The 26,158-nt window shown below is 41.8% G+C and overlaps 1 protein-coding gene across 2 annotated transcripts in view; it reads left to right on the top strand.

The window, feature by feature from the left end:
* The window catches only part of LOC114656373 (inactive dipeptidyl peptidase 10-like), a 992,193-nt gene that overhangs the window by 862,076 nt on the left and 103,959 nt on the right, over window positions 1-26,158 (top strand). For both annotated transcript variants that reach the window (XM_051930748.1, XM_051930749.1), the window contains exons 10-11: window positions 10,693-10,790; window positions 20,906-21,029. In XM_051930748.1, the coding sequence (XP_051786708.1) occupies window positions 10,693-10,790; window positions 20,906-21,029 (222 nt within the window). The remainder of the gene's footprint in view (window positions 1-10,692; window positions 10,791-20,905; window positions 21,030-26,158) is intronic.

Raw genomic sequence — 26,158 nt, 5'->3', positions numbered from 1 at the left:
GTTTGTAGCACACCCACGTGTCTGACAATATCTATCTACAACGTGAACGTATCTGTCTGTCTTATAGCCTGTGTGTTTATTTTGTATACATTGACTTGCAGGTTAGGTGCATTGGCAATCCTAAATTGTCCCTAGTGTGTGTTTGGTGTGTGTTTGTGTGTGTCCTGCGGTGGGCTGGCGCCCTGCCCTGGGTTTGTTCCTGCCTTGTGCCCTGTGCTGGCTGGGATTGGCTCCAGCAGACCCCCGTTACCCTGTGTTAGGATATAGAAGATTGGACAATGACTGCATCCATCCATCCATTTTCTTAACCCGCATATCCAGAGCAGGGTCGCATTAAAGCCACAGTTTTCAAACTGTGGTACGTGTACCACTGGTGGTACTTCAAGTCAAGCCAAGTGGTACTCATGTGGTCCTTTATTTTCCACGAATCAATGTTGCTAGAATGCCAATATGTTGCATATAATACATACCTGTATATAGTATAAGTATACTACTGCAACTGCGGTGGGTTGGCACCCTGCCCAGGATTGGTTCCCTGCCTTGTGCCCTGTGTTGGCTGGGATTGGCTCCAGCAGACCCCCGTGACCCTGTGTTCGGATTCAGCGGGTTGGAAAATGGATGGATGGATACTACTGCAAATGCGTGGAAGACTCCAAGCCGGCTTTTATTAGCGCGGGCACCCATTTCCTTAATTAGTTTAATATCACTTTAACGTCATAATTATAGTCATTATAGTAATTATAGTGATTTTTTCTTCAAAACAACACGGACGTAAATTAACGATTCATTGACAGTGGTACTTCAGTTTACTGGTCCTCGCAGAGTGGTACTTGTTCAAAAAAGTTTGAAAACCGTGGCATTAAAGCACAAAACGGCCAAAGCTTTTCCAGCTTTTATAATATGTGAAAAGTATCCAGTCCTGGTGTGAAAATGAAACCACCTAGAATATTAGTTACATAAAAATACACAGTAGAATAAAAAGTTGAGCATTAATTTGAAAATAGAAAGGAACAGCTTCCATCCATCCATTATCCAACCTGCTATATCCTAACTACAGGGTCACAGGGGTCTGCTGGAGCCAATCCCAGCCAACACAGAGCGCAAGGCAGGAACAAATCCCAGGCAGGGTGCCAGCCCACCGCAGGGCACACACACACACTAGGCCAATGCACCTAACCTGCATGTCTTTGGACTGTGGGAGGAAACCCACGCAGACATGGGGAGAACATGCAAACTCCACAAAGGGAGGACCTGGGAAGTGAACCCAGGTCTCCTTACTGCAAGGCAGCAGCGCTACCACTGTGCCACCGTGCCGCCCAAGGAATAACTTACAGTAATTTGTTTTAATGTAAAAGCATAATCACCGTGGTGGTTTATTGTAATACATTTAACCTAAAATTCACTTGAGAGCCTTTCACGTTCTTTTTCTGTGGATGATCAAATCTTTCTACAAATCTTCAAAATCTTGATAGCGTTTAGCTTGTTCCCAGTACAAAAGTATTAGTGCTCAAATATTCTGAACACATCAAAGGCCTCATCAAAGAGACGCTTCCTTTCAGTGCCATTCGGTGTTCTGTATGCTCCACAGACAGTCTCGGAGATTCTCTGAAGGCCTGCTCACCGGGATTCTCTTTTATTATCATGACACACAGAGTCCATTTTTCATATTTTTCTTTATGTAGCGACTGCTTCCCTGTTTTGTTGTTTATTGCCTTTCTTCTTTGTTTGAACAATGCATTGTAATTCGTAAGGTGGTAGGGCATTTCCATCCCTCAGAGCTGAATTCCACTTGTTCTTCTACATCTCGTTTTCTTTTTTGTAGATTTTATTTTAATTCCTGTAACATTCGCACTGCACGCCAACTGTGTGGCTAACATTTACTGGTATGGTTTACTGAGTCAGAAGCTTGAGTTACGCTTTACCATGGAACATCCATTCATCCATTATCCAACCTGCTATATCCTAACTACAGGGTCACGGGGGTCTGCTGGAGCCAATCCTTTCCAGCACAGGGCACAAGGCACGAAACAAACCCCGGGCGGGGGCACCAGCCAACCGCAGACCATGGAACATTTAACTCTGAAAACATCCATCCATCCATCTATTTTCCAACCCGCTGAATCCGAACACAGGGTCACGGGGGTCTGCTGGAGCCAATCCCAGCCAACACAGGGCGCAAGGCAGGAAACAAACCCCGGGCAGGGCGCTAGCCCACCACAGACCATGGAACATTTAACTCTGAAAACACATTTTCCTAATATACTGTTGTAACTACAAAAGGGGGCACCAGTGTGCCCCGAAACCACTGACACAATAAGGTCCAAACACAATTCCAGTTCAAATAAAAGATTTTCATTCATTAAAACACCTTCTTTCCAAGAACACCAGCCAAAAAGCATCAATACAAGATTCTCTCCCTGCACTTCCAAGAGTGTTTCACACTTCCTCCCAATTCTGACTCGATGAAGTAAGGGGGTGGGACCTCTTTTAAATTTGTCCCGGGAACGGCTTCAGGTCATCCAGAGCATTTCCGGGTCATGTGGACACCAGGGCAGTCTTCTACCAGCAGAGCCCTCTGGCAGTACCCATTTCATGTTTCTGGACTCCAATTCCCATTCCACCCTTCGGCTGCCTTAATCTGGTTCAGCCTTAACTCTTTTAGGGCTAATTATTTTTTACTTCCTTTTGTCCCAGGGCTGAATATTTTTCCAAAAAAACTCTAAATTCTAAAAAGTACATAAAGCAAAGGTTTCACGCATAAATCAATATAACATTTTTTATGCTCCATAAGCCCCTACAGTAGACATATTCACATAGTTATTACATACGTGTTTGTCCCATCACTCATAGGCTGAAAGGCATTTTATGGTAAAGTGAAGTAGTCAAGTGGCTGCTAATCCGTTGTGTCCACCAGCAGGCCGCGTCGTTTGGTGAAGTCCAGTTGCCAGTTTGTCTCCCACGGATCGATGTCTGTGTAGTCTTCCCAAGGCAAATGTTTTCGTAGGCGCATCAGCTGCACGAGCGTGTCCAGCACTACGATTAACCGGCGACCGGTCAGCTGATGCAAGTACCTGACTTTTGTTTTTCCATCTCTAGATCACTTGTATCAAAATCGGAGTTCGATAATTCAGAGTCCGATTCAGCAATAATACGTAAAAAATAAAGAAATAAATAATACACCCAGAGTATTTCGCTTTGTGCATTTGCTTCACTCTCTCATACCATTTGTCGATGCCATTCTAGACGTTGCTTACTCTACGCTACTCAGGCACACGCAGGGTTTCAATGTCAAGTCAACGAGTCTAACAGTCCTCCGAGCAAAGATGGTCGCCCACTGCTTCTGATATCCATTCTCAACCCCTTGTGTTGACAAAAGTCGACATCCGCCCTAAAAGAGTTAAGGAACACTGCCACCTGTTGTGTGGGGGTATGAACTACTCCTGGTAAGCCCGTTCGCTCAGTCCATCCATTATGGCCTTCCTGGCAAGGTATGAATCCATCCTTTATCCCTGCCAGGATGCCTGCCCTTCCTCCCTGCAGCCTACACAGTATATCTAAATTATAATTGGCAACCTGTTTATATTGATTTAGTTTTGGAGCAACACAGCAGAGCCCTTGGATTCAATTTCTAGACAGGTCACCGGTGAATTGTCAAGTATTAGTCTTCAATTCAAAATGCCCGTTTGCCTGAACGCATTCCATTTGAGTTTGTGAGAGCGTTTTCTAAAAGTGGTTTATTTATAAGGACATACAGTATGTGTTAGGGATGCTGCGAGCATACGAATGGATGACTTCACTTGTGCATTATGCCACAAGAGTGACGTGCGATTACTCATGGATGCTTTCGATTTTCTTTATTAATCCCTGAGGGGAAATCGTCTTTTCACATGACCTTTCTGGGTCAGCTGTTGTACAGCTCCCCCGAAGCAATTTTCAGGTTAAGGTCCATGCTCAAGGGCCCAACAGAATAGGATTCCTTCTGGCAGTAACGAGATTTGAATCAGCAACCTTCCAGACACCCGCAGAGATCCTTAGCCACAGAGCCACCACCCCTCCTCAATGTTTGTTGTTGTCCTGTGTTGGTGCAATAATGGCTGCCATCGCATCATCTACGTGGGTGCTACACGCTGGTGGTGATTGAAGTGGTTCCCCTCTGGTTCCCTCTTTTTGTGTCAAGAATAGCACTATGTAAATGTAAAGAATTATTATTATTATGTTTCATTTAAAAATCAACTTCGTCACAGATGTTTCTCCTAAAATTCCTTAGGAAAAATAGCTTCAGACAAAAAATGTAGGCAGTGCGGCCTAGAAGTAGGCAGTGTGGCCAAGTAGTAGGCAGTGTGGCCAAGTAGTAGGCAGTGTGGCCAAGTAGTAGGCAGTGTGGCCAAGTAGTAGGCAGCGTGGCCTAATTAGGCAGTGTGGCCAAGTAGTAGGCAGTGTGGCCAAGTAGTAGACAGTGTGGCCAAGTAGTAGGCAGTGTGGCCAAGTAGTAGGCAGTGTGGCCAAGTAATAGGCAGTGTGGCCAAGTAGTAGGCAGTGTGGCCTAGTAGTAGGCAGTGTGGCCAAGTAGTAGACAGTGTGGCCAAGTAGTAGGCAGTGTGGCCTAGTAGTAGGCAGTGTGGCCAAGTAGTAGGCAGTGTGGCCAAGTAGTAGGCAGTGTGGCCAAGTAGTAGGCAGTGTGGCCAAGTAGTAGACAGTGTGGCCAAGTAGTAGGCAGTGTGGCCTAGTTAGGCAGTGTGGCCAAGTAGTAGGCAGTGTGGCCTAGTTAGGCAGTGTGGCCAAGTAGTAGGCAGTGTGGCCAAGTAGTAGGCAGTGTGGCCAAGTAGTAGACAGTGTGGCCTAGTTAGGCAGTGTGGCCAAGTAGTAGGCAGCGTGGCCTAATTAGGCAGTGTGGCCAAGTAGTAGGCAGTGTGGCCAAGTAGTAGGCAGTGTGGCCAAGTAGTAGGCAGTGTGGCCTAGTTAGGCAGTGTGGCCAAGTAGTAGGCAGCGTGGCCTAATTAGGCAGTGTGGCCAAGTAGTAGGCAGTGTGGCCAAGTAGTAGGCAGTGTGGCCAAGTAGTAGGCAGTGTGGCCTAGTTAGGCAGTGTGGCCAAGTAGTAGGCAGTGTGGCCAAGTAGTAGGCAGTGTGGCCTAGTTAGGCAGTGTGGCCAAGTAGTAGGCAGTGTGGCCTAGTTAGGCAGTGTGGCCAAGTAGTAGGCAGTGTGGCCAAGTAGTAGGCAGTGTGGCCTAGTTAGGCAGTGTGGCCAAGTAGTAGGCAGTGTGGCCAAGTAGTAGACAGTGTGGCCAAGTAGTAGGCAGTGTGGCCAAGTAGTAGGCAGTGTGGCCTAGTTAGGCAGTGTGGCCAAGTAGTAGGCAGTGTGGCCAAGTAGTAGGCAGTGTGGCCAAGTAGTAGGCAGTGTGGCCTAGTTAGGCAGTGTAGCCAAGTAGTAGGCAGTGTGGCCAAGTAGTAGACAGTGTGGCCTAGTTAGGCAGTGTGGCCAAGTAGTAGGCAGTGTGGCCTAGTAGTAGGCAGTGTGGCCAAGTAGTAGACAGTGTGGCCTAGTAGTAGGCAGTGTGGCCAAGTAGTAGGCAGTGTGGCCTAGTAGTAGACAGTGTGGCCTAGTAGTAGGCAGTGTGGCCAAGTAGTAGGCAGTGTGGCCTAGTTAGGCAGTGTGGCCAAGTAGTAGGCAGTGTGGCCAAGTAGTAGGCAGTGTGGCCAAGTAGTAGGCAGTGTGGCCAAGTAGTAGGCAGTGTGGCCTAGTTAGGCAGTGTGGCCAAGTAGTAGGCAGTGTGGCCAAGTAGTAGGCAGTGTGGCCTAGTTAGGCAGTGTGGCCAAGTAGTAGGCAGTGTGGCCAAGTAGTAGGCAGTGTGGCCAAGTAGTAGACAGTGTGGCCTAGTTAGGCAGTGTGGCCTAGTTAGGCAGTGTGGCCAAGTAGTAGGCAGTGTGGCCAAGTAGTAGGCAGTGTGGCCTAGTTAGGCAGTGTGGCCAAGTAGTAGGCAGTGTGGCCAAGTAGTAGGCAGTGTGGCCTAGTTAGGCAGTGTGGCCAAGTAGTAGGCAGTGTGGCCTAGTAGTAGGCAGTGTGGCCAAGTAGTAGGCAGTGTGGCCAAGTAGTAGACAGTGTGGCCTAGTTAGGCAGTGTGGCCTAGTTAGGCAGTGTGGCCAAGTAGTAGGCAGTGTGGCCAAGTAGTAGGCAGTGTGGCCTAGTTAGGCAGTGTGGCCAAGTAGTAGGCAGTGTGGCCTAGTAGTAGGCAGTGTGGCCAAGTAGTAGGCAGTGTGGCCAAGTAGTAGGCAGTGTGGCCTAGTTAGGCAGTGTGGCCAAGTAGTAGGCAGTGTGGCCTAGTTAGGCAGTGTGGCCAAGTAGTAGGCAGTGTGGCCTAGTAGTAGGCAGTGTGGCCAAGTAGTAGGCAGTGTGGTGCTGTGGTTAAAGCTTTTGACTTCAAAATCTGAGGTTGTGGTTCAAATCCCACTACCGACACTGTGTGACCCTAAGTAAGTATTATTATTATTATTAATAATAATAATAATAATAATATTATTATTATTACTAAAGGTCTTTCATCAAGCACATTTATCACATTTAAAACTGTCTACAACATACCCAGAGCAAGATCTAAAGTGCCAGTGTAACCATCTAGCTCCAAACATGTGAGATGCTTTAATTAATCTTTTAAACTCCGCTACTTAAAATTGAGACCCTGAAGGCGTAGAGATTACAGTGATTAGACTTCACTTTTCCCTTTGGAACTGATGGTGACCTGCATTTGGTTTTATCTAAGAATTCTAAGAGCTGCTATTTAAGAAAGAAAGAAAGAAAGAAAGAAAGAAAGAAAGAAAGAAAGAAAGAAAGAAAGAAAGAAAGAAAGAAAGAAAGAAAGAAAGAAAGAAAGAAAGAAAGAAAGAAAGAAAGAAAGAAAGAAAGAAAGAAAGAAAGAAAGAGAAAGTTTCCTATATTATCTGTCATGATGAAGATTTTTACAAAGCAAATCACATAAGCGATTTGGATTGCTGTGGTCTGTTGTGCAAGACTGGAGGAGTAACATACAAAGCAGATGAAAATTTTTAAACTAAATGAGAAGCGCACTCTATTGATCTGTTGAGTTTTCAAAGGAGAGGGCAAAGTTGGAAGTATGGTATTTATGCATCACCAAATTTTCATTATCGTTAACAATTTCAGCACTTTTCTTTGTTCGTCGTCCATCATTATGTTCATATTATAAAGGTCAGCACATGCTGTTTTATTGACTTGATCCAACTTTTTCTTGAATACAATGCATGTTAAAATATCACCTGCAACTGCATTCATTAATGTATTTTATATTATCATCTAACTTTTAGAAATTGATGCTTTCATTTACCTCAGGGCCTGTTTTGTATTGAGGTATATTCCTTCTGCTGCTAACTTTTAATTTATAGAAGGTCTGAAGGCTTCTAATTAAGTAAAAATTAAGACTAAATTTAAGATGAATTTTTTTTAAAAGTCTTGAGTATACTGTATATTAAGATGTTGTTAAGGGTAAATAATACTAAAGTACTGAAGCCATGCCCTTAGATGCCTAAGTAAGCAAAGTAAATGCTTCTCAGTATTTTTCAGTCACTATGGCACCTGTATGTTCTTCTGCTTGGTTCCTCACATTTAAAATATGGTTGCACATCTGCATCTATTCCGAAAATAAGGGCCAAAGGTACAAGATAGTAAGTCTATCTATCTATCTATCTATCTATCTATCTATCTATCTATCTATCTATCTATCTATCTATCTATCTATCTATCTATCTATCTATCTATCTATCTATCTATCTATCTATCTAGATGATAATTTGTTTTTGTGTGGTTTAGTGGTTAAGGCCTTGGACTTCAAACCCTGAGGTTGTGGGTTCAAATGCCCCTACTGACACTGTGTGACCCTGAGCAAGCCATTTCACCTGCCTGTGCTCCAACTGGTAAAACAAAAGAAATGTAACCAATTGTATCTCAAATGTTGTTAAAGATGTCAGTTAATAGTAATAATAATGTTATTTCTCTCAATTTATTTGTCTGTTGATTTATGTGCTACTAGCCACACTACCTGTGGAAGACAGGATAATAGAATAATTTAAAAATATTTGCTATTTCTTGCCTAATGTGCTACTTAACTCAGTATCCAAGAGTGTGTAAACATTTCTTCACCGGTGCTCTCAAGCGCATTCCCATAAAAGCCTGCTTCTCAGAATCTGTCATCATTTTCGAGGTGGCTTTCTAATATCCTGTCCATTTTCATACTTCCCATCTTTGAAGGTGACTCTCCACATGCCTCCCATGACATTCCTCTTTCATGGCATCACCAAAGCCCAACTGACCAATCACACCAATGCCAAACTGACCAATCAGATTGTTCCGACTATACTGTATTATTATATAGTAGAAGTTTTTTTGCCTGCATGTACAGTATGTCTTTTTAATAATTTATTTGTTTTAGTACACATGACAGTAAAGCACTTTTTAAATTAAACAGTTGTATTTTTTAATATATACATACATATATATATATATATATATATATATATATATATATATATATATATATATATATATATATATATATATATATATGTATACAGGGTATATATATATATATATATATATATATATATATATATATATATATATAGTATAAAAGCCAAATACCACTGACCCACTCATCATGAAATCTCTCAAACCATGAGGACTTGGGACTTGAAATTTGGAACGTAGGTTACCCTTGGCCCATAGGTGCTCACTAAGAAACAGTTTTAAAAATGTCACAGTCCAAGCATGAAATTTCTTATAGTTTTTTGACCAGTTTATATGTCTGTCCACTTATCACGAGAGAACTATATTTAATTTGCTTTAATATTCCATTGAATTTGTGAATTTCTCATTGTGCTAAGTATCATAGTTCACTTGCAGTACCAATTTATTAGTGCAAATCCGAAAGAGACTCATCGGGCTGTGGGGAGGAGGGCAGGACCCTCCTCACTCACGCGTCTGCCTCGGGGCGTAATCTTACCTCCACTTAGTTAGCGAACGAGAGAACTACTTAATGGATTTAAATCTTTTTTTTTCTATAATTTGCTTGAACATTCCAGTTGATTTTGCGACTTCTCTCATCGCACTAAGAATCATAGTTCGCTTGCAGGAGCAATATATTGTCACTAATCTGAGGGAGAGGCTGCGGGCCGAGGGGAGGGGGAAAAGTGACGTCAGGAGCGGGGAGCCGGGCAGGGCCCTCCTCACTGTCCTGTTTCACTAAGACACGGGTGAAGCCACAGGGGATGGCTAGTGTATGTATATATATATATATATATATATATATATATATATATATATATATATATATATATATATATATATATAGTGGCAGGAGGCTGGGGGCCAGACCCAGCCGGGACGCCTGGAAGGACCGGGAGGCGGATTGTACATCCCCCGGGCCACGAGGGGGCAACCGCTATGGATAGTGTGGGGACCACAGGGAAAGATCGTGGAGGCTCAAACCCATTGGGGCCCGTGGCCACCACCAGGGGGCGCCCCGAGCCTCATAGAGCCCGGGATATCTACACTTCTGCCACACCTGGGAAGGTGTATGGAGGACCTTCCAGGGATGCCCAGAGTGCTTCCAGGTGCTCATGCGACACTTCTGCCACACCAGGAAGTTCCGCCGGAAGGACATTAGCGAGCACCTGGAGCACATCCAGGTGATTATAAAAGGAGCCGCCTTCCTGCAGTCGAGGAGCGAGAGTCGGGTGCTGGAGGAGGACAAAGCTCCAGCGAGAGGAAGAAAGGCAGCCCACGGACGTTTGATGGCCCGTGCGAGGGTGAATGATGCGGGAGCACTGTGTGCTGTGTGGGACTGTGTGAGGGACATTGTTGTAAATAAACATGTGTTTTATAATAGTGCAGGTGTCTGTCTGAAGGTGTTCGGGCTACCTCTCACTATATATATATATATATATATATATATATATATATATATATATATATATATACAGTATATATATATATATATATATATATATATATATATATATATATATATATACAGTATATATATATATATATATATATATATATATATATATATATATATATACAGTATATATATATATATATATATATATATATATATATATACAGTATATATATATATATATATATATATATATATATTTATATTTATTTATATATATATATTATATATATATATATATATATATATATATATATATATATATATAATATTATCAAAAGAACAGACAAACGCCACAAAAAGGTTTGGGGTTGCCACCCCGTATAATGTAGGTTGGATTCAAAAATGCAACAGATATGAGCAATTGTGGTCACTGAGTTCAAAGCAGAATTGATTTGCAGGAATCAAGATGGCGGTTTTATGGCCCAGCAGAGGAAGTAAGGTGTCAGCAGAGTCGGAACTGGAAGTGACATCATCTGGGCCAGGTGGAATTTCCTGTAACTGGTCAGCAGAGGAAAGAGAGAGAGAGGGTTAGTGCACTCCGCCACCCCCTGGTCTGGCGTGGAATTACCCTCATTTGAGCCCTTTAGCTGCCTCCCATGCACATGTGTGTGACACTATATACATATATACTTTTACTATTGAATGTGCCTACTTGAAATTGAGTTTGATTGACAACAAGTCTTTCTTCGTTTTCTGACCCTGGTGTGCACTTTTTGTTTTTATGCAGGCAGGACAGGTTAACCCTACTGTGAAGCTTTATGTTGTAAACCTTTATGGACCCATGCACACTCAGGAGCTGACACCACCAGACGGCCTGAAAGCCAGGTATGACGTGTTCATGTCTTTATTTAAGGCCCTGTGGTTACCTCGTATGTATGTTAGAATGCTGTCAAGCCATTGACTTTTCCCTTTATTCTAATTTCATGCTCACATTGTTTTTACTTTGTATTGCTCAGTCCTGTTCCTTTTAATGTTGCAAATACAGTAGTGGTTGCCTGGATGAATCACCTAAAAAATGTATTAAGATGGAAAATTGAAAGTACATCACTGTTCTCTACCCTGTGAATACACCCTAAGTGGGACATGAGTAACAATGTACGAGTTAGTGATCTGTGTGTGTGTTAGAAAAAGTCAAGTGCCTCTGTATGGAAATGTCCCAGGGTGGCCACATCTCTCTAAAGACAGTCCAGGTACGACTGAGGAGATTAGAAGGTTTAATGTCTGATTCATTGAGGCATTGACTTTTGGGACATTGGAGCTCCTTCTCGAACCTATTTCTATAAAATAGATGAGCAGCAAAGCATCATGAAGGGTTTTGAGTACGTCCATCTAGGATTGTTTAAATTAGGGAATGGAGGAGGCAGGAAGTTTTGGACAGGTAAGACTGTAGCACGGTCTCATAGTTGTTTCACTTTTTTTCCTATTTATTTGAGATATCATGCTTGTTTAGCCAATGCAAAGCTGCATGAAAAGTTGAAGTATTCACTGCCTGCAATATTTAATTCGAGGCAATGGAGTTTTTTTAGGCTTTTGGTCCCCCACTTGAGGTTTCAAATAATTGAGAATCTTAATTGAGCATCTCTTTCTATTTTATTTAAGATTGTTAAAATTATTTTGTATTTATTCTGATGTCATTTGGGTTTTTATGGGCACCGTCATTTTGTTCTATTTTGTTGATCAGTTCCGTTGTCATGAAAATGAATTAGATGTTCATGGCATGTGACGTCACTTTTACTACAATGTGAAAAGCCACCACTTATGTCTTGAATCTATATCTGCAAACTGTGTATCTTTATTGTTCTTGGTTTGAACTTCAAAGGATTTCTTATGTACTTTGTATTCTTGACCTTTGATATTTTTCAACAACCTCTTTTCTCCTAATCCCTTTAAGTTGCTACTGCTATTTTTCAGCATAGCCAGTGTGGTCCCCAGGGACCGGTGGAGCTCCCTAAACCACCGACACAAAGTCTCAGACACAAATTCGCAATGAACAAAAAAGGGTTTTACTGCGTGAAACTCTTACACAATTAATTGTTTCCCACACCACAACCACAACCCTAGTTCTCTGACACACTCTTGTTTCTCCTCCATGCAAGCTTTGTCTTCCTTCTCCCGACTCTTGCTCCCTGTGTTGAGGCGTGCATCTCCTTTTATGCAAAACCTGGGAGCAATTCTGTTGTCCCAAAACTGTGGCTCGGGAGTACTTCCAGGTGAGGCTGGAACTCGACAAAGTAAGGGTTGCTAGTTCCTTCAGCACCAACAGGGCTGTTTCAACTAAATACAGTTTCCAATGTGCCCTGTTGGAAACCATAGTGGTGCTGTAATCCAGAGAGGTTGCCATTTAGTGCCTTGGGAGGGTGACAATACCCTAAGAAAACTGCCTTCCCCTGTCATTCAACACCATTGGTGTCCCAACTGGGTAAGGATCCCAGCAAAACTCCGGCCGGGATGACAGTGCCCGCATGACATTTTTCACACCAGACAATGTCTTAAAGTATTATTTATGGCAGAGGATCTGAGGCAGGTGGTCTCATGATTCTCTATACTGATGGCAAATATACTGAAGACAAGTCCTGTCTTTGATTCAAAAACTCAGCCTCACATGTCTTTAGTTTTCTGTTTCTGATTGATTGTTTTCGGCATTTTGAGCATACAACTGGATAACTGACATAGGGATTTTGCAACATAAGTAGCGTGAGATTTTTATTTTTTATTTTTTCCATCGGTGGTTTTCATGTCGTCTGTCATTGTATGTTGGTCACTATTGGCTTGTATTATGTCAAAACCTTTTCTCTCTCTATCCAGCATGAGAACGTGAGATTAGAAATTGATCTCTGCCATCACTACAAATGGTACATTTGGTATGTAACATTTTAATGGCTGACCCTGTACACTGACCCCTAAAAGGTCGTGAGAAAAGACAATTTCCCCTCTGGGATTAGCAAAGCATATCAAAACAAAATAAAAAAAATATCGCTTTTTGGTGGAGTATTACTTTAAGAAGGACAACATCCAGAGGCAGAGCCTGTACAAAGCGTATCAGAAGACAGAACATTGAGGAATGCTCTTTTTGTGCCAATGAGGCAGTTTTATATTGAACCATACAGCATTTTTAACGTCATGTTTAGGTTTAGGTTTAGGTTTAGGTTTAGGTTTAGATAGATAGATAGATAGATAGATAGATAGATAGATAGATAGATAGATAGATCTTTAGGTTTATTTGTCATATATAGGTTAACACAGGGTCAACATACAGTGTGTATGACGAGAAAAACAAGTCACTCAGCCTAGATCCAATAAAGCTAAAAAAATAATTAAAAAAAAAAATGTACAAGTTAAAAATAGACAAGCCATATAAAATAAAATGTGTACGTATAAAAGAAGTTATAGAGCAATATGAGTTGGATGAGCAGCAAGTACAAATGACAGTTATTGCACAGATAATGTTTTATAAGTACAGATGCATATTCCATAAAGTGCAGATGCATGTTCCAGTCAGTATTCAGAGTGTGTACAGGTACAGTTTATGTGTGAGTAGTGCAATGTAGATGTAATGTAAGTGTATGTAAGTGTTCAGGTGTTGCTGTTGAGGAGTCGAATGGCCTGGTGGTAAAAACTGCAAGTCATTGTCCATAGTGGTTCTGTAATCCAGGAAGGCTGCCATCTACAGCCTAGGGGGGAGACAATGCCATCGATCAACACCAATGGCGTCCCAGCCTGGTAAGGATCCCAGCGTAACTCCGGCCGGGATGCCAGTCTTAGAGTATTCATGGCTGAGGATCTGAGGCAGGTGGCCCCATGACTCTTTATACTGATGGCAGATATACTAAAGACAAGTCCTGTCTGCAATTCTCATGTGTCTTTAGCTTCTCATCTATGATATGCTTTGATTTTTGTCTGTTTATCAATAGTTTTACAAGAAAAGCACAAATTTTGCACGTTTTGAGCATACAGCAGGATAACTGACATGGATTTTGCAACCTAAGTAACATTTAAGTAACATTTCTTTTTTCTATGGGTGGTTTTCACGTTATTTGTCATTGTATTTTGGTCACTATTGCCTTGCATTACGTCACAAGCATTTTTCTCTCTACCTTGAATGAAAACGTTAGATTAAAAATGGTTCTCTGCCATCACTACAAACTTCATGGGGTATGTAACATATTAATGGCTGACTCCTAAAAGGTGTAGTAAACTAGACCGGGGACAGAAAAAGGTTTGGGGGATGGCCACCCCATATACTGACAAACTAAGTCAGCAAAGCAAAAACACGTCTTCACAGAGGGAACTGGATAACAGAAGGAGTCTGCGCTCTAAATATGGTGCATCAGAGGAAGGGGTGGAGTCAGGGAGACCGGAACAGGAAGTGATGTGGCAGGCAGATGGGTTCTGGGTAACGGAGGTGATGTCATCACAAGGACCCGTAAGTGAGGTCATTGGTGGTGATGTCACTGAGAGGAATGGTCTTTGGCTGGTGTGCAGAGGGACAAGAGGGTGAAAGGATCAGATGACTGCGCCAACCCACGGTCTGGCTGAGCACTAACACTATTTGAGCCTGTAAACTGTCACCCATGCGCACGTGTGTGACGAAGGGTTTACAAAAAGAATACTTTCCCTTGTGGAATAACAAAGTACATGGAAACAAAATTAATAAAATATAATTTTTTGATGGAATATTCCTTTAAGAAGGACAACTTCCAGAACATTTCAGATGACATTATGCCAATGAGGTAGTTTTATAATGGACCGTACTGGTTGGTGTTGGAATGGGACTGCGTTTTTAATATCATCGTTACCAGCTTAAAAACGTTTGTCCAAATGTATGTGTACTTTATTTTATTCTTGATCTTGTTTTTTAATTTCAATTATAATTTTCCATGAATGTTTGTGATTACTTTTAGTTTTGTTAATTTTTCTCTAATCATGTATTGCCCCATTTAATGTGCGTCTGTTCCTTGTGTTCTGGTGCCACCCTGACGTCACCACTCCTCTGACCACAAGATGGCTGTTTAAAGACGAGGAGATGAGGATCTCAGGAGTGGTGCATTGAAGTTGATGGACTCTATAAGTACAGTAGTGTGCTTTTTTATTTTTCTGTTGGATGTGCCCATTTCTTGATTACTTTCTGCTCAGGTATGTGGATTATTCTTCTGGATTTTGTCTTGCAACTTGGCTACCTTTTAATACAACTACTTTTTGGTCATTTTGGAACCCGTTTTGTAATTATAATTGTAATTGCAATGGACGGACTGCATTCTCTACCCTTATCTTGCCAAGGGGCCGACATCATGAGATGCACAGAACAGAGGTACACCAGGTCAGATGTCCCAATAATAGTGGTGGAGAGACCTGCAAACTTACTTTATGGTCAAAATGGATGGAGTATCCTGACTGGGATAAATAACAGTCCCTTTCCCGGTCAGGAGGAGGCCATACATATATGACAATGGAAGACTACCTCCCATATGCAGGTTGTTCCTCCATACACTGGGTGGCAGCATCCCTTATGGCGAAGCCTGGTATGGTCGCCTGCAGGGCAGTATGAGAGTTGTGGTCCCATAAATCTGCCCTGTTGGGTATCTGGGGGACTACCAGGATGAGCTAGCGGAAGGTGAGAGTTCGAGTTTCTGCTTGACCCAGAGATGGTTCCTGAAAACAAGGCCCTCACCTTCATATGGAGAGTCTGAGTCGGGAGTGGAGTAGGGCAGAACTCTCCCAGAGTAGTGGAGGTGCAAGAGAGAAAGGAGCACAATTTGCAGTGTTGTGCTGTGTCAAATAGAGTAAGAGGAACAAAACCTATTGAAGGGATTTTGTTGAATTAAAAATAATGGGATTGTGTTTGTACTATAGTTGTGGGGTTCAGTAGTGCCCCCATGTGGTCACAATATATACCGTATATACTCATGTATAAGTCGGGTCTTGAAACCCAAAAAATCAATCATAAAATCAGACCCCGACTTATACGCCCGTTCAAAAATACAACACTTAAATCAGTTTCAGTTTTAGACATATCGAATTTTGTTGCAGCAGCGCAGTTTCCAATTTCTTTTGCTACTTCAACGACTTTAATTTAAAACCAGCTTCATATTTTCCTCTGATCGAACGCTTTATCGTAGATAAGGGATGCTCTTACGATAAAGGTGTACGAGGGTGTGAGATACAAAACAGTGCAAACGTCACTTCGGAAGAGTTCGGGTATTACCGTTTGGTCACGTAGCCACAATACATAGAAACAAAAAGGCAGTGTGCTCCGTGGTTACTCTCTCAGGTGGGCATTAGCATATCATAATCTCTTGGACCAATAGCGTGGGTTTTCCGCATTCGACTTATACAACCAACATTATAAAATACCGGAAATTATACGGTAAAATGAAGTCCCGACTTATCCGCAGGTGAACTTAAACGCGAGTATATACGGTACTTCAGAGGGAGTAGCAAAGGAAAAAATTAAAACAAAACTGTGTGCCATTATGAATAATGCTGCACATCCTCTACAGGACACACCAACGCTGAGGACTTTCAGACAACGAATCATTCAGCAGAAGTGTGTCAAGAAACGTTACGGGGGGCTCCTTTATTCCAACAGCAGTACATCTTCAAAATGCCTTATTGCGACTGGGACTCCTGAAGTCAGAAGTTTTCTTTTCATTCTTTTTTAATTTGCCTTCCTTTTTAGTCATTCTGTATTTATTCGTCTATCTATTTATGTATTTATTTTTTAAAGAGCTTCTGTAAAAAGCCACATTTCCCCCGGAGACAAATAAAGTTCTATTTTTAAACAAAGGAGCACCAATATTATGAGATTCAGCCATTTTAAAAGAAGACAAGGTTTGCCGCTTGTCTTCTTCTGTAATATCCTTTTACTCTCCACACATGGGGTGGTGGTTTCCTCTCAAAAGACCAAATCACAGTAAATTTTTTGTTAGTTTCATTTTGATTTACTTCTGTATTTATGTGAGAATTCACACAGGTGAATAGAAAATATATCCTTACCTTGAGAAAAATAGTACCACGAATATGCAATAAAATAATTATTTCCTTATCCCATCATTCTCACAAACATGCATCGGAAACACGGGGCGCATATTTTCTTATTTCGAAACTTTTGCCACTTCATTTTTTATTTTCCAGTGGCTCCTCGTGCCCATTAAGGCTGCATTTTAAAAAACGTAAGGGCTGGCTATGTACAGTAATTTTCATTCATTTTTAAATTTATAGAAAACGCTTAACTTTAGAACACAGTTTTGCATGGCAAATGCACATAAACCATGTTTAGTAAGAAATAACTTTGACTTGAAAAACACCAAGCTTATTCTTTGACCCAGTGTGTGTAAGTGATATACACTCACTGGCCACTTTATTAGGTACAGGGTTGGACCCACTATTATCTTCAGCACTGCCGTAATTCTTCATATCATTGACTCAACAAGATGCTGGTAACATTCCTCAGGGATTGTGGTCCATATTGACATGACAGAATCACACAGTTGCTGCAGATTTGTCAGCTGCACATCCATGATGTGAATCTCCTGTTCTGCCACATCCCAAAGGTGCTCTACTGGATTGAGATCTGGTGATGGTGACAATCATTTGAGTCTAGCAAACTCCTTGTCATGTTCAAGGAACCAGTTTGAGATGATTTGAGCTTTGTGACAATGGCACATTATCCTGTTGGAAATCGCCATCAGTAGAAGAGTACACTGCGGTCATAAAGAGACAGCAATAATACTTGGGTAGCTAAATGATGCTCAGTTGGTACTAAGGGGCCCAAAGTATGCCTAGAAAATATCTCCCATATCATTACACCACCAGCAGCAGCAGCCTGAACCGTTGATACAAAGCTGGATGGATCCATGCTTTCATGTTGTTGACTCCAAATTCTTACCCTACCATCCGAATGTCGCAGCAGAAATCGAGACTCATCAGACCAGGCAACATTTTTCCAATCTTCTCTTGTCTAGTTTTGGTGAGCCTGTGTGAATTGTAGACTCAGTTGCCTGTTCTTAGCTGACAGGAATGGCACCCGGTGGGGTCACCTGCTGCTGTAGCCTACCTGCTTCAAAGTTTGACATGTTGTGCATTCAGAGATGCTCTTCTGCATACCTTGGTTGTACTTATTTGAGTGACTGTTGCCTTTCTATCAGCTCAGACCAGTCTGGCCATTCTCCTCCGACTTCTGGCATCAACAAGGCATTTTCGCCCACTGAATATTTCCCCTTTTTAAGACCATTCTCTGTAAACCCTAGAGATGGTTGTGCGTGAAAATCCCAGTAGATCAGCAGTTTCTGAAATACTCTGACTGGCCAGTCACAACCATTCCACGTTCAAAGTCACTTCAGTCCCTTTTCTTCCTCATTCTGATGCTTGGTTTGAACTTCAGCAGGTCCTCTTGATGATGTCTACAGACCGAAATGCATCGAGTTACTGCCACGCGATTGGCTGATCAGATATTTTCCTTAACCAGCAGTTGAACAGGTGTACAGTGCATTCGGAAAGTATTCACAGCGCATCACTTTTTCCACATTTTGTTATGTTACAGCCTTATTCCAAAATGGATTAAATTCATTTTTTTCCTCAGAATTCTACACACAACACCCCGTAATGACAACGTGAAAAAAGTTTACTTGAGATTTTTGCAAATTTATTAAAAATAAAAAAATTGAGAAAGCACATGTACATAAGTATTCACAGCCTTTGCCGTGAAGCTCAAAATTGAGCTCAGGTGCATCCTGTTTCCCTGATCATCCTTGAGATGTTTCTGCAGCTTCATTGGAATCCACCTGTTGTAAATTCAGTTGACTGGACATGATTTGGAAAGGCACACACCTGTCTATATAAGGTCCCACAGTTGACAGTTCATGTCAGAGCACAAACCAAGCATGAAGTCAAAGGAATTGTCTGTAGACCTCCGAGACAGAATTGTCACGAGGCACAAATCTGGGGAAGGTTACAGAAAAATTTCTGCTGCTTTGAAGGTCCCAGTGAGCACAGTGGCCTCCATCATCCGTAAGTGGAAGAAGTTCAAAACCACCAGGACTCTTCCTAGAGCTGGCTGGCCATCTAAACTGAGCGATCGGGGGAGAAGGGCCTTAGTCAGGGAGGTGACCAAGAACCCGATGGTCACTCTGTCAGAGCTCCAGAGGTCCTCTGTGTAGAGAGAAGAACCTTCCAGAAGGACAACCATCTCTGCAGCAATCCACCAATCAGGCCTGTATGGTAGAGTGGCCAGATGGAAGCCACTCCTTAGTAAAAGGCACATGGCAGCCCGCCTGGAGTTTGCCAAAAGGCACCTGAAGGACTCTCAGACCATGAGAACGAAAATTCTCTGGTCTGATGAGACAAAGATTTAACTATTTGGTGTGAATGCCAGGTGTCACGTTTGGAGGAAACCAGGCACCGCTCATCACCAGGCCAATACCATCCCTACAGTGAAGCATGGTGGTGGCAGCATCATGCTGTGGGGATGTTTTTCAGCGGCAGGGACTGGGAGACTAGTCAGGATAAAGGGAAAGATGACTGCAGCAATGTACAGAGACATCCTGGATGAAAACCTGCTCCAGAGCGCTCTTGACCTCAGACTGGGGCGACGGTTCATCTATCAGCAGGACAACGACCCTAAGCACACAGCCAAAATATCAAAGGAGTGGCTTCAGGACAACTCTGTGAATGTTCTTGAGTGGCCCAGCCAGAGCCCAGACTTGAATCCGATTGAACATCTCTGGAGAGATCTTAAAATGGCTGTGCACCGACGCTTCCCATCCAACCTGATGGAGCTTGAGAGGTGCTGCAAAGAGGAATGGGCAAAACTGGCCAAGGTTAAGTGTGCCAAGCTGGTGGTATCATATTCAACAAGACTTGAGGCTGGAAATGCTGCCAAAGGGGCATCGACAAAGTATTGAGCAGAGGCTGTGAATACTTATGGACAATGGATTTCTCAGTTTTTTTATTTTTAATAAATTTGCAAAAACCTCAAGTAAACTTTTTTCACGTTGTCATTATGGGGTGTTGTGTGTAGAATTCTGAGGAAAAAAATGAATTTAATCCATTTTGGAATAAGGCTGTAACATAACAAAATGTGGAAAAAGTGATGCGCTGTGAATACTTTCCAGATGTACTGTACCTAATAAAGTGGCCGCTGAGTGCACATTAAAGTGGGCACTGTGCCGTGTACTGTTTTGTTGTTTTTACTTGACCAAAGTAAGTCAAGTGTAGCAATTGAATTGATAAGACGGATTTATTGTCCACTTTTTTTTAACAAAATGTTGCGACCTGAGCTTCTCAATATAATAAATTGATTCATTTCAAGATACTTTCAGTTATCTTATTAAAACATTTGAGCAGACATTTGCTAATGAAACATAAAGGGTCTTCAGGACGAGAATTGCTGTAACTAAATCCAGTGTCTTCTAAGAGCTCATTAGCTCAGTAATGTCTCTTTTCTCACAGTCTGGCCACATCACTTTGTAACAGACATCTATCACATCACAGTAAAAGTCAAGGTCGGCTATTGGTTACTATGGCACCAAGGGAAAAAAAAATAAGGTAATAAAAGCTGAAATAACACCACAAAAGGCCACAGGGGTTCACGTCACTTAAGATCATGAGCTTTCCCTGAATGCCGGATTTCTAAGGCCTGCATTGAGTGTTGTATACACCTCAGTAATGCTCTAGCAAGACATGAGCCATTGTAGAGCACAGGTCACATATATTATTTATTACAGGGTAAAGCAGCAATGCCTGCCTATTCCAGTAGCGACTAAAACTGGAAATAACAGAAGGCAGGAGGAGCAAATTGAACTCTGATGTGAACATTTATATTACCCAGTCAACATGAGATGAAGTGAAAGTATTACTCAAGAATGTTGTGGTCCACTGTGTAATCTGACTAAGTTGTTGTGTCGAGTTTACCAATATGGATTCCGTCTTGCTTTACCTTACAGGGAGCATTATATCAGCATGGTCAAGTGGGTGAGCAACACCAAAGCTGCTGTAAGGTGGTTAAACAGAGCGCAGAATATTTCCATTCTGACTGTGTGTGAGACAACGACAGGAGCCTGTAGTAAGGTGGGTCAATTATTCTTACCCTCGGTCAAGAGTAACTTCACAGCGTTTTTAAAATCCATTACCAGTAGGTGGCACCAGAGAGTCCGGTTTTGCTACTGCTAAGTGTGCACTTTTTTTTTTTTTAAATCTTTTATTGAATTTATTAAAAGTATGTAATATTCCATGCAAACAACTCAAACTTAACAAAACTAAATTCAATTCAACCCCCAACCCATAAAAAGAGATGAAGGCCAACAGCCAGAGTAAAACTTTAAAAACAGAAAAGAGAGAAGAGAATATTTTTCCCCCCAATATAAATGCTTATTCTGAAATGTTGTTGATTAGATCCTGCCAGGTTTTTAAAAAGTTCTGCACAGATCCTCTAAGTGGTCTATTTTTCCAATTTCAAATAGTCTATAACATCAGTTACCCACTGACTTTAACGGAGGTGAGTTAAGATTCTTCCAGTTGAGCAACACAAGTCTAAGTGCCACTAGTCAAAGTCAAAGTGAACTTTATTGTCATCTCAACCATATACAAGTATACAGACAGACGAAATTGACAGTGTAACAACATGACGTGCAAATAATAATTTAAAAATAGAATTAAAATTTAAATTAAAATTAAAATACAAACAAGACAAGACATTGTGCAAAGACAAGACAAAGACAAAGCAGTAGCAGCAATATTGATGTGTAAGATAAGTAATATAATAAATAAACAATAAATAAAAGATATAGATAATACAGAAATGATCAGTGTATGATAATAGTTGTTTAAGATGTGTGTAAACAATGACAGGTCAGAATGTTTCACAGCAGAAGGATAACAAGAGTGTCGAAATACTTAAAGGTCTGTAGGAGATTTTCAGTTCTTCTCTACATGCACACTCGTCTTTGCAGGACAGTGGCTCAATAGAGAAGTCAAGGCAACTACAGTTTGTTTGTCCTCCATTTTAAGCCCAACTGGGAGCCCACCAAACACAGCTGTTAGTGGATTAGGAGTTGTTTTTTGGTCCAGAATTATATTAATTTGGTGCAGGCACAAAATATGTGACCCAGTGAGGCTGGGGCTCGATTGCAACGTTCACAGGTTGGATCTTGCCCTGGAAACACACTTTTCTAAGTGCGCACTTTTGATTTAGGATACAGTGGATTCATAAAGTTCTCAGACCCCTCGCTTTCTACACACATTATTGTGTTGTAGATCCATCTATCCATCCATTTTCCAACCCGCTGAATCCGAACACAGGGTCACGGGGGTCTGCCGGAGCCAATCCCAGCCAAAACAGGGCACAAGGCTGGAAACAAACCCCGGGCAGGGCGCCAGCCCACTGCAGGGCATGCACACACACACACGGGAAAATTTAGAATCGCCAATACACCTAACCTGCATGTCTTTGAACTGTGGGAGGAAACCGGAGTACCTGGAGGAAACCCACACAGACGCGAGGAGAACATGCAAACTCCAAGTAGGGAGGACCCGGGAAGCGAACCTGGGTCTCCTAACTGCGAGGCAGCAGCGCTATCCACTGTGCCACCGTGTTGTAGAACTCATTTTAAATTAATAAATTTACCATTTTTACTCATCAGTAGTGTTGATCAGCAAAATTTGCTTAAACATTTTTTGCAGCAAGTATGCTGGATTCACCGATGACCTGGTTCTCAATAATTTCCTTGAAAATCACCATGCAGCCAGCTTAGACAAACATTTTATCCCAGCTCCCCATGATGTTTTGTGAGGCTAGTATAACATCACAGAACAGGAGCAGCCATACACAGAACTTTTACTCAAAGATCATTGCTGATCTGCTTCAGGCAGGTGTGATGTCACAACCTGACCAATACTCCAGCCTTCCACTCTGCATGCACTTGCAGTATTTTTATTTGATGGATTCATTGCCTACTGACCGTAATGAGAATATTTTGAGTACTGCCAACAGATAAATCCCTGTGTAGTGGCTGCATGGCACAACATAGCTATGTGCTGCAGCAACTTTTCAAAATAGGCCTTAAAGGATCTGTTACCACCTCTATTCTTGACTCAGAATAAGACTTTGTGAAATAATAATGAAAGATTTATTACTGTTTACAAGGCATATCTATCCTCTTTCCAGAGGAAAAATGTGCACCACATCTGGAGAGACCGGAAACAAACAAGAAGTTCCAGCTGCGCCCAGCGCCGTGATTTTAAATGAAGGGATGAACTAGTGCCACATTGTGGCTTCATCAGAGGGCTAATGTGTGCCCCAAGATTGGAACTCTGCAAGCACAATAATATCTATCTATCTATCTATCTATCTATCTATCTATCTATCTATCTATCTATCTATCTATCTATCTATCTATCTATCTATCTATCTATCTATCTATCTATACAGTATATATATATATATTTGCAGCTGGAGATCCACAAAGGAAGAAGATGAATCATGTATGATAAAGTAGTTATTATTTTATTATTTTTATAGTTTTTATTTTATTTTATATACACACTAGCCATGCCCCATAGCTCCGCCCGTGTACAGTGAGGATGGCCACGCCCGGCTCCCCACTCCTGACGTTACACTTCCCCCTCCCCTCGGCCTGCAGTCTCTGTCTTAGATTAGCGCTAGTATATCGCTCCTGCAAGCGAACTATCATACTTGGCACGATGAAATAAGTCGCAAAATCAACCGGAATGTTCAAGCAAATTCTAGGAAAAAAAAAACGATCTAAATCTGTTTAGTAGTTCTCTCGTTCGCTAGCTAAGCAGATGTAAGATACGCCCTGAGGCTGGTGCATGATTGAGGACGGCCCTGTCCCCCTTTCCTTGGCCCACAGCCTTTCTCTCGGATTCGCGCAAATAAATCGGTACCACAAGTGAATTATGATACTTAGCACGATGAGAGAAGTCGCAAAATCAACTGGAATATTCAATCAAATTATAGAAAAAAAATAATTTCAATCTGTTAAGTAGTGTAGCAGATATGCCCTTGATCCACCTCTCGGACCCTCAGGTACCACTCCGAACACCAGATGAAAGTATAACAACTATTTATTTTGTTATTACACAGTGCACCAAGCACCCTCCACTCCACACTACTCATGTAAATTCTCAATAATACAATACTCTCCTACTCGCCCAGACACTTCACCCTCCTACCTCCCAGCTCAGCTCAGTGACTGGGCTTACCCATAATCCTTTTATACACTCTGACCCGGAGGTGTTCCTGTCCCACAGTCCACAGTTCCTTATTCCTGCCAGGTCAGGGTAAACAGTCCTTTTCTTCAACCCAGGAGCATGTCGTTTCTTCCTGTCACATGACCATGACGTACTCCCGGGTTATAGGACACATAAGAGCCCACGAGCCCCCCTATAGCGACGCCTGGTGGCCCCCAAGGTATCCAGCAGGGCTGCGTATAAAAACTACATAGTCCATGAGGCCCTGCTGGAGCTCGGGGTACATCCACGCTGTCCGGAGAGCTCCTCCTGGCGGCCTGGGGGTGAGGGCCGGAGTTAGAAGCTGGCAATCCACCGCAGTAGTTCTATTGTGAAAAGTGGACAGACAGACAGACGTTGGATTTTATATATATAGAGATAGATATATATACTGTACATTTATATATATCAGCACGATTGATGAGTAAATGAAAAAAGTTCCTTATAATTCTGCATATTCTACAGGTGGTAGAGTGTTATGCACTGTTTAAATAGAAACTTGCCATTTATAATAACTTTCATTATTATTATTCTAGTTACCATTTGACTGTTTTAATGCTTGTTTTGACTCAGCACTGTGTCGCGTGGCTAATTGTTCATGCATATTGACATGGTCACCGCTACCCAAAGACCGGGCCTCTGTGTGTGCAATTAGACATATATATATTCTTTACTTATTACTAGTTTGTGGCCATTTGTTGTAATTTTTTGTTGTTATCACTCCATCTGTGTCTTTTGTTGTTTGGAGCAAATTTTTGGCCACAATATTTGGTCCAGTATCATCGTTTCTCTAGCCCTCAGGGACAATTTAAATACCACTGCCCCAGCATAATCCACTAACAACTAAGTCACTACCTCCTTCTCCACTGACTTCAATTCATTTCACAGAGTTCAGCGCAGTTGCCTCAAACAACAAAAGATGTAGATGGAATGGTAACCACATTAAAAATACATAAAGTGGCTACTGATTAGCAATATGTACGAAAAAAAAAAATATAAATATATGTATATATATATATATATATATATATATATATATTGTGGGATATGGCCAGCCATTCATAATACATAAAGTGGCTACTGATTAGCAATATGTACGAAAAAAAAAATATATATATATATGTATATATATATATATATATATATATATATATATATATATATATATATATATATATTGTGGGATATGGCCAGCCATTCATCCCAGCCAATACCTCCAGGCCACCAGGTGGAGCCCTTCTTGCAACATAGAGGTGCCCTGAGTTCCAGCAGGGCATCATGGACATTGGAGTTTTACATCACAGCCCTGCTGGATACCATGGGGACCTTCAGGGGATGCTGCAGGAAGGAGCAGGAACTTGTATTTTCCCTATAACCCGGAAGTACATCTTAGTGACAGCGACAGAGGAAATGAAGTACTTCCGGGATGAAGAAGTAGAGTTTTCACCTGATCCGGAAGTGCTGAGAAGTCACATGGACTGAGGGATCAGAAGCACTTCCAGGTCAAGGACTATAAAGGACTCTGAGAAATCCCAGACGGACGAACTGAGTCGGGAGGAAGGGTGGCAACGCGTCTGGGAGTGGAGGATTGATTATTGTATTGAGAATTGATTATTTATGAGTATTGTGGAGTGGAGGGTGCTTGGTGCACATTATTATTATAAAATAAATAATAATTGGACTTTTATCTGGTGTCTGGCGTCTGATCAGAGGGTTCAACGGAGCGAGAGCGCCCCCTATTTGTCACAATATATATATATAGACAATGGACGAATAGTTGAGGTGCCAAGCAGGTCGTCTTATTTAATAACAATTTAAAACTAAATAAAAATGCGCACAATCATGCAGCAGAAAACACTCAAAAATTTGGTGCCACCAAGGCTACTTCCATGTAGCGTGTGGCTTTTCAATAAATAAATAGTTAGGGGGTCTGTCTCACAAAGTACTCC

The sequence above is a fragment of the Erpetoichthys calabaricus genome, chromosome 8 (genome assembly GCF_900747795.2).
Source record: "Erpetoichthys calabaricus chromosome 8, fErpCal1.3, whole genome shotgun sequence".
NCBI lineage: Eukaryota > Metazoa > Chordata > Cladistia > Polypteriformes > Polypteridae > Erpetoichthys > Erpetoichthys calabaricus.
Note: the sequence above shows the minus strand (reverse complement) of the source record. Positions and strands in the feature narration are given on the sequence as shown.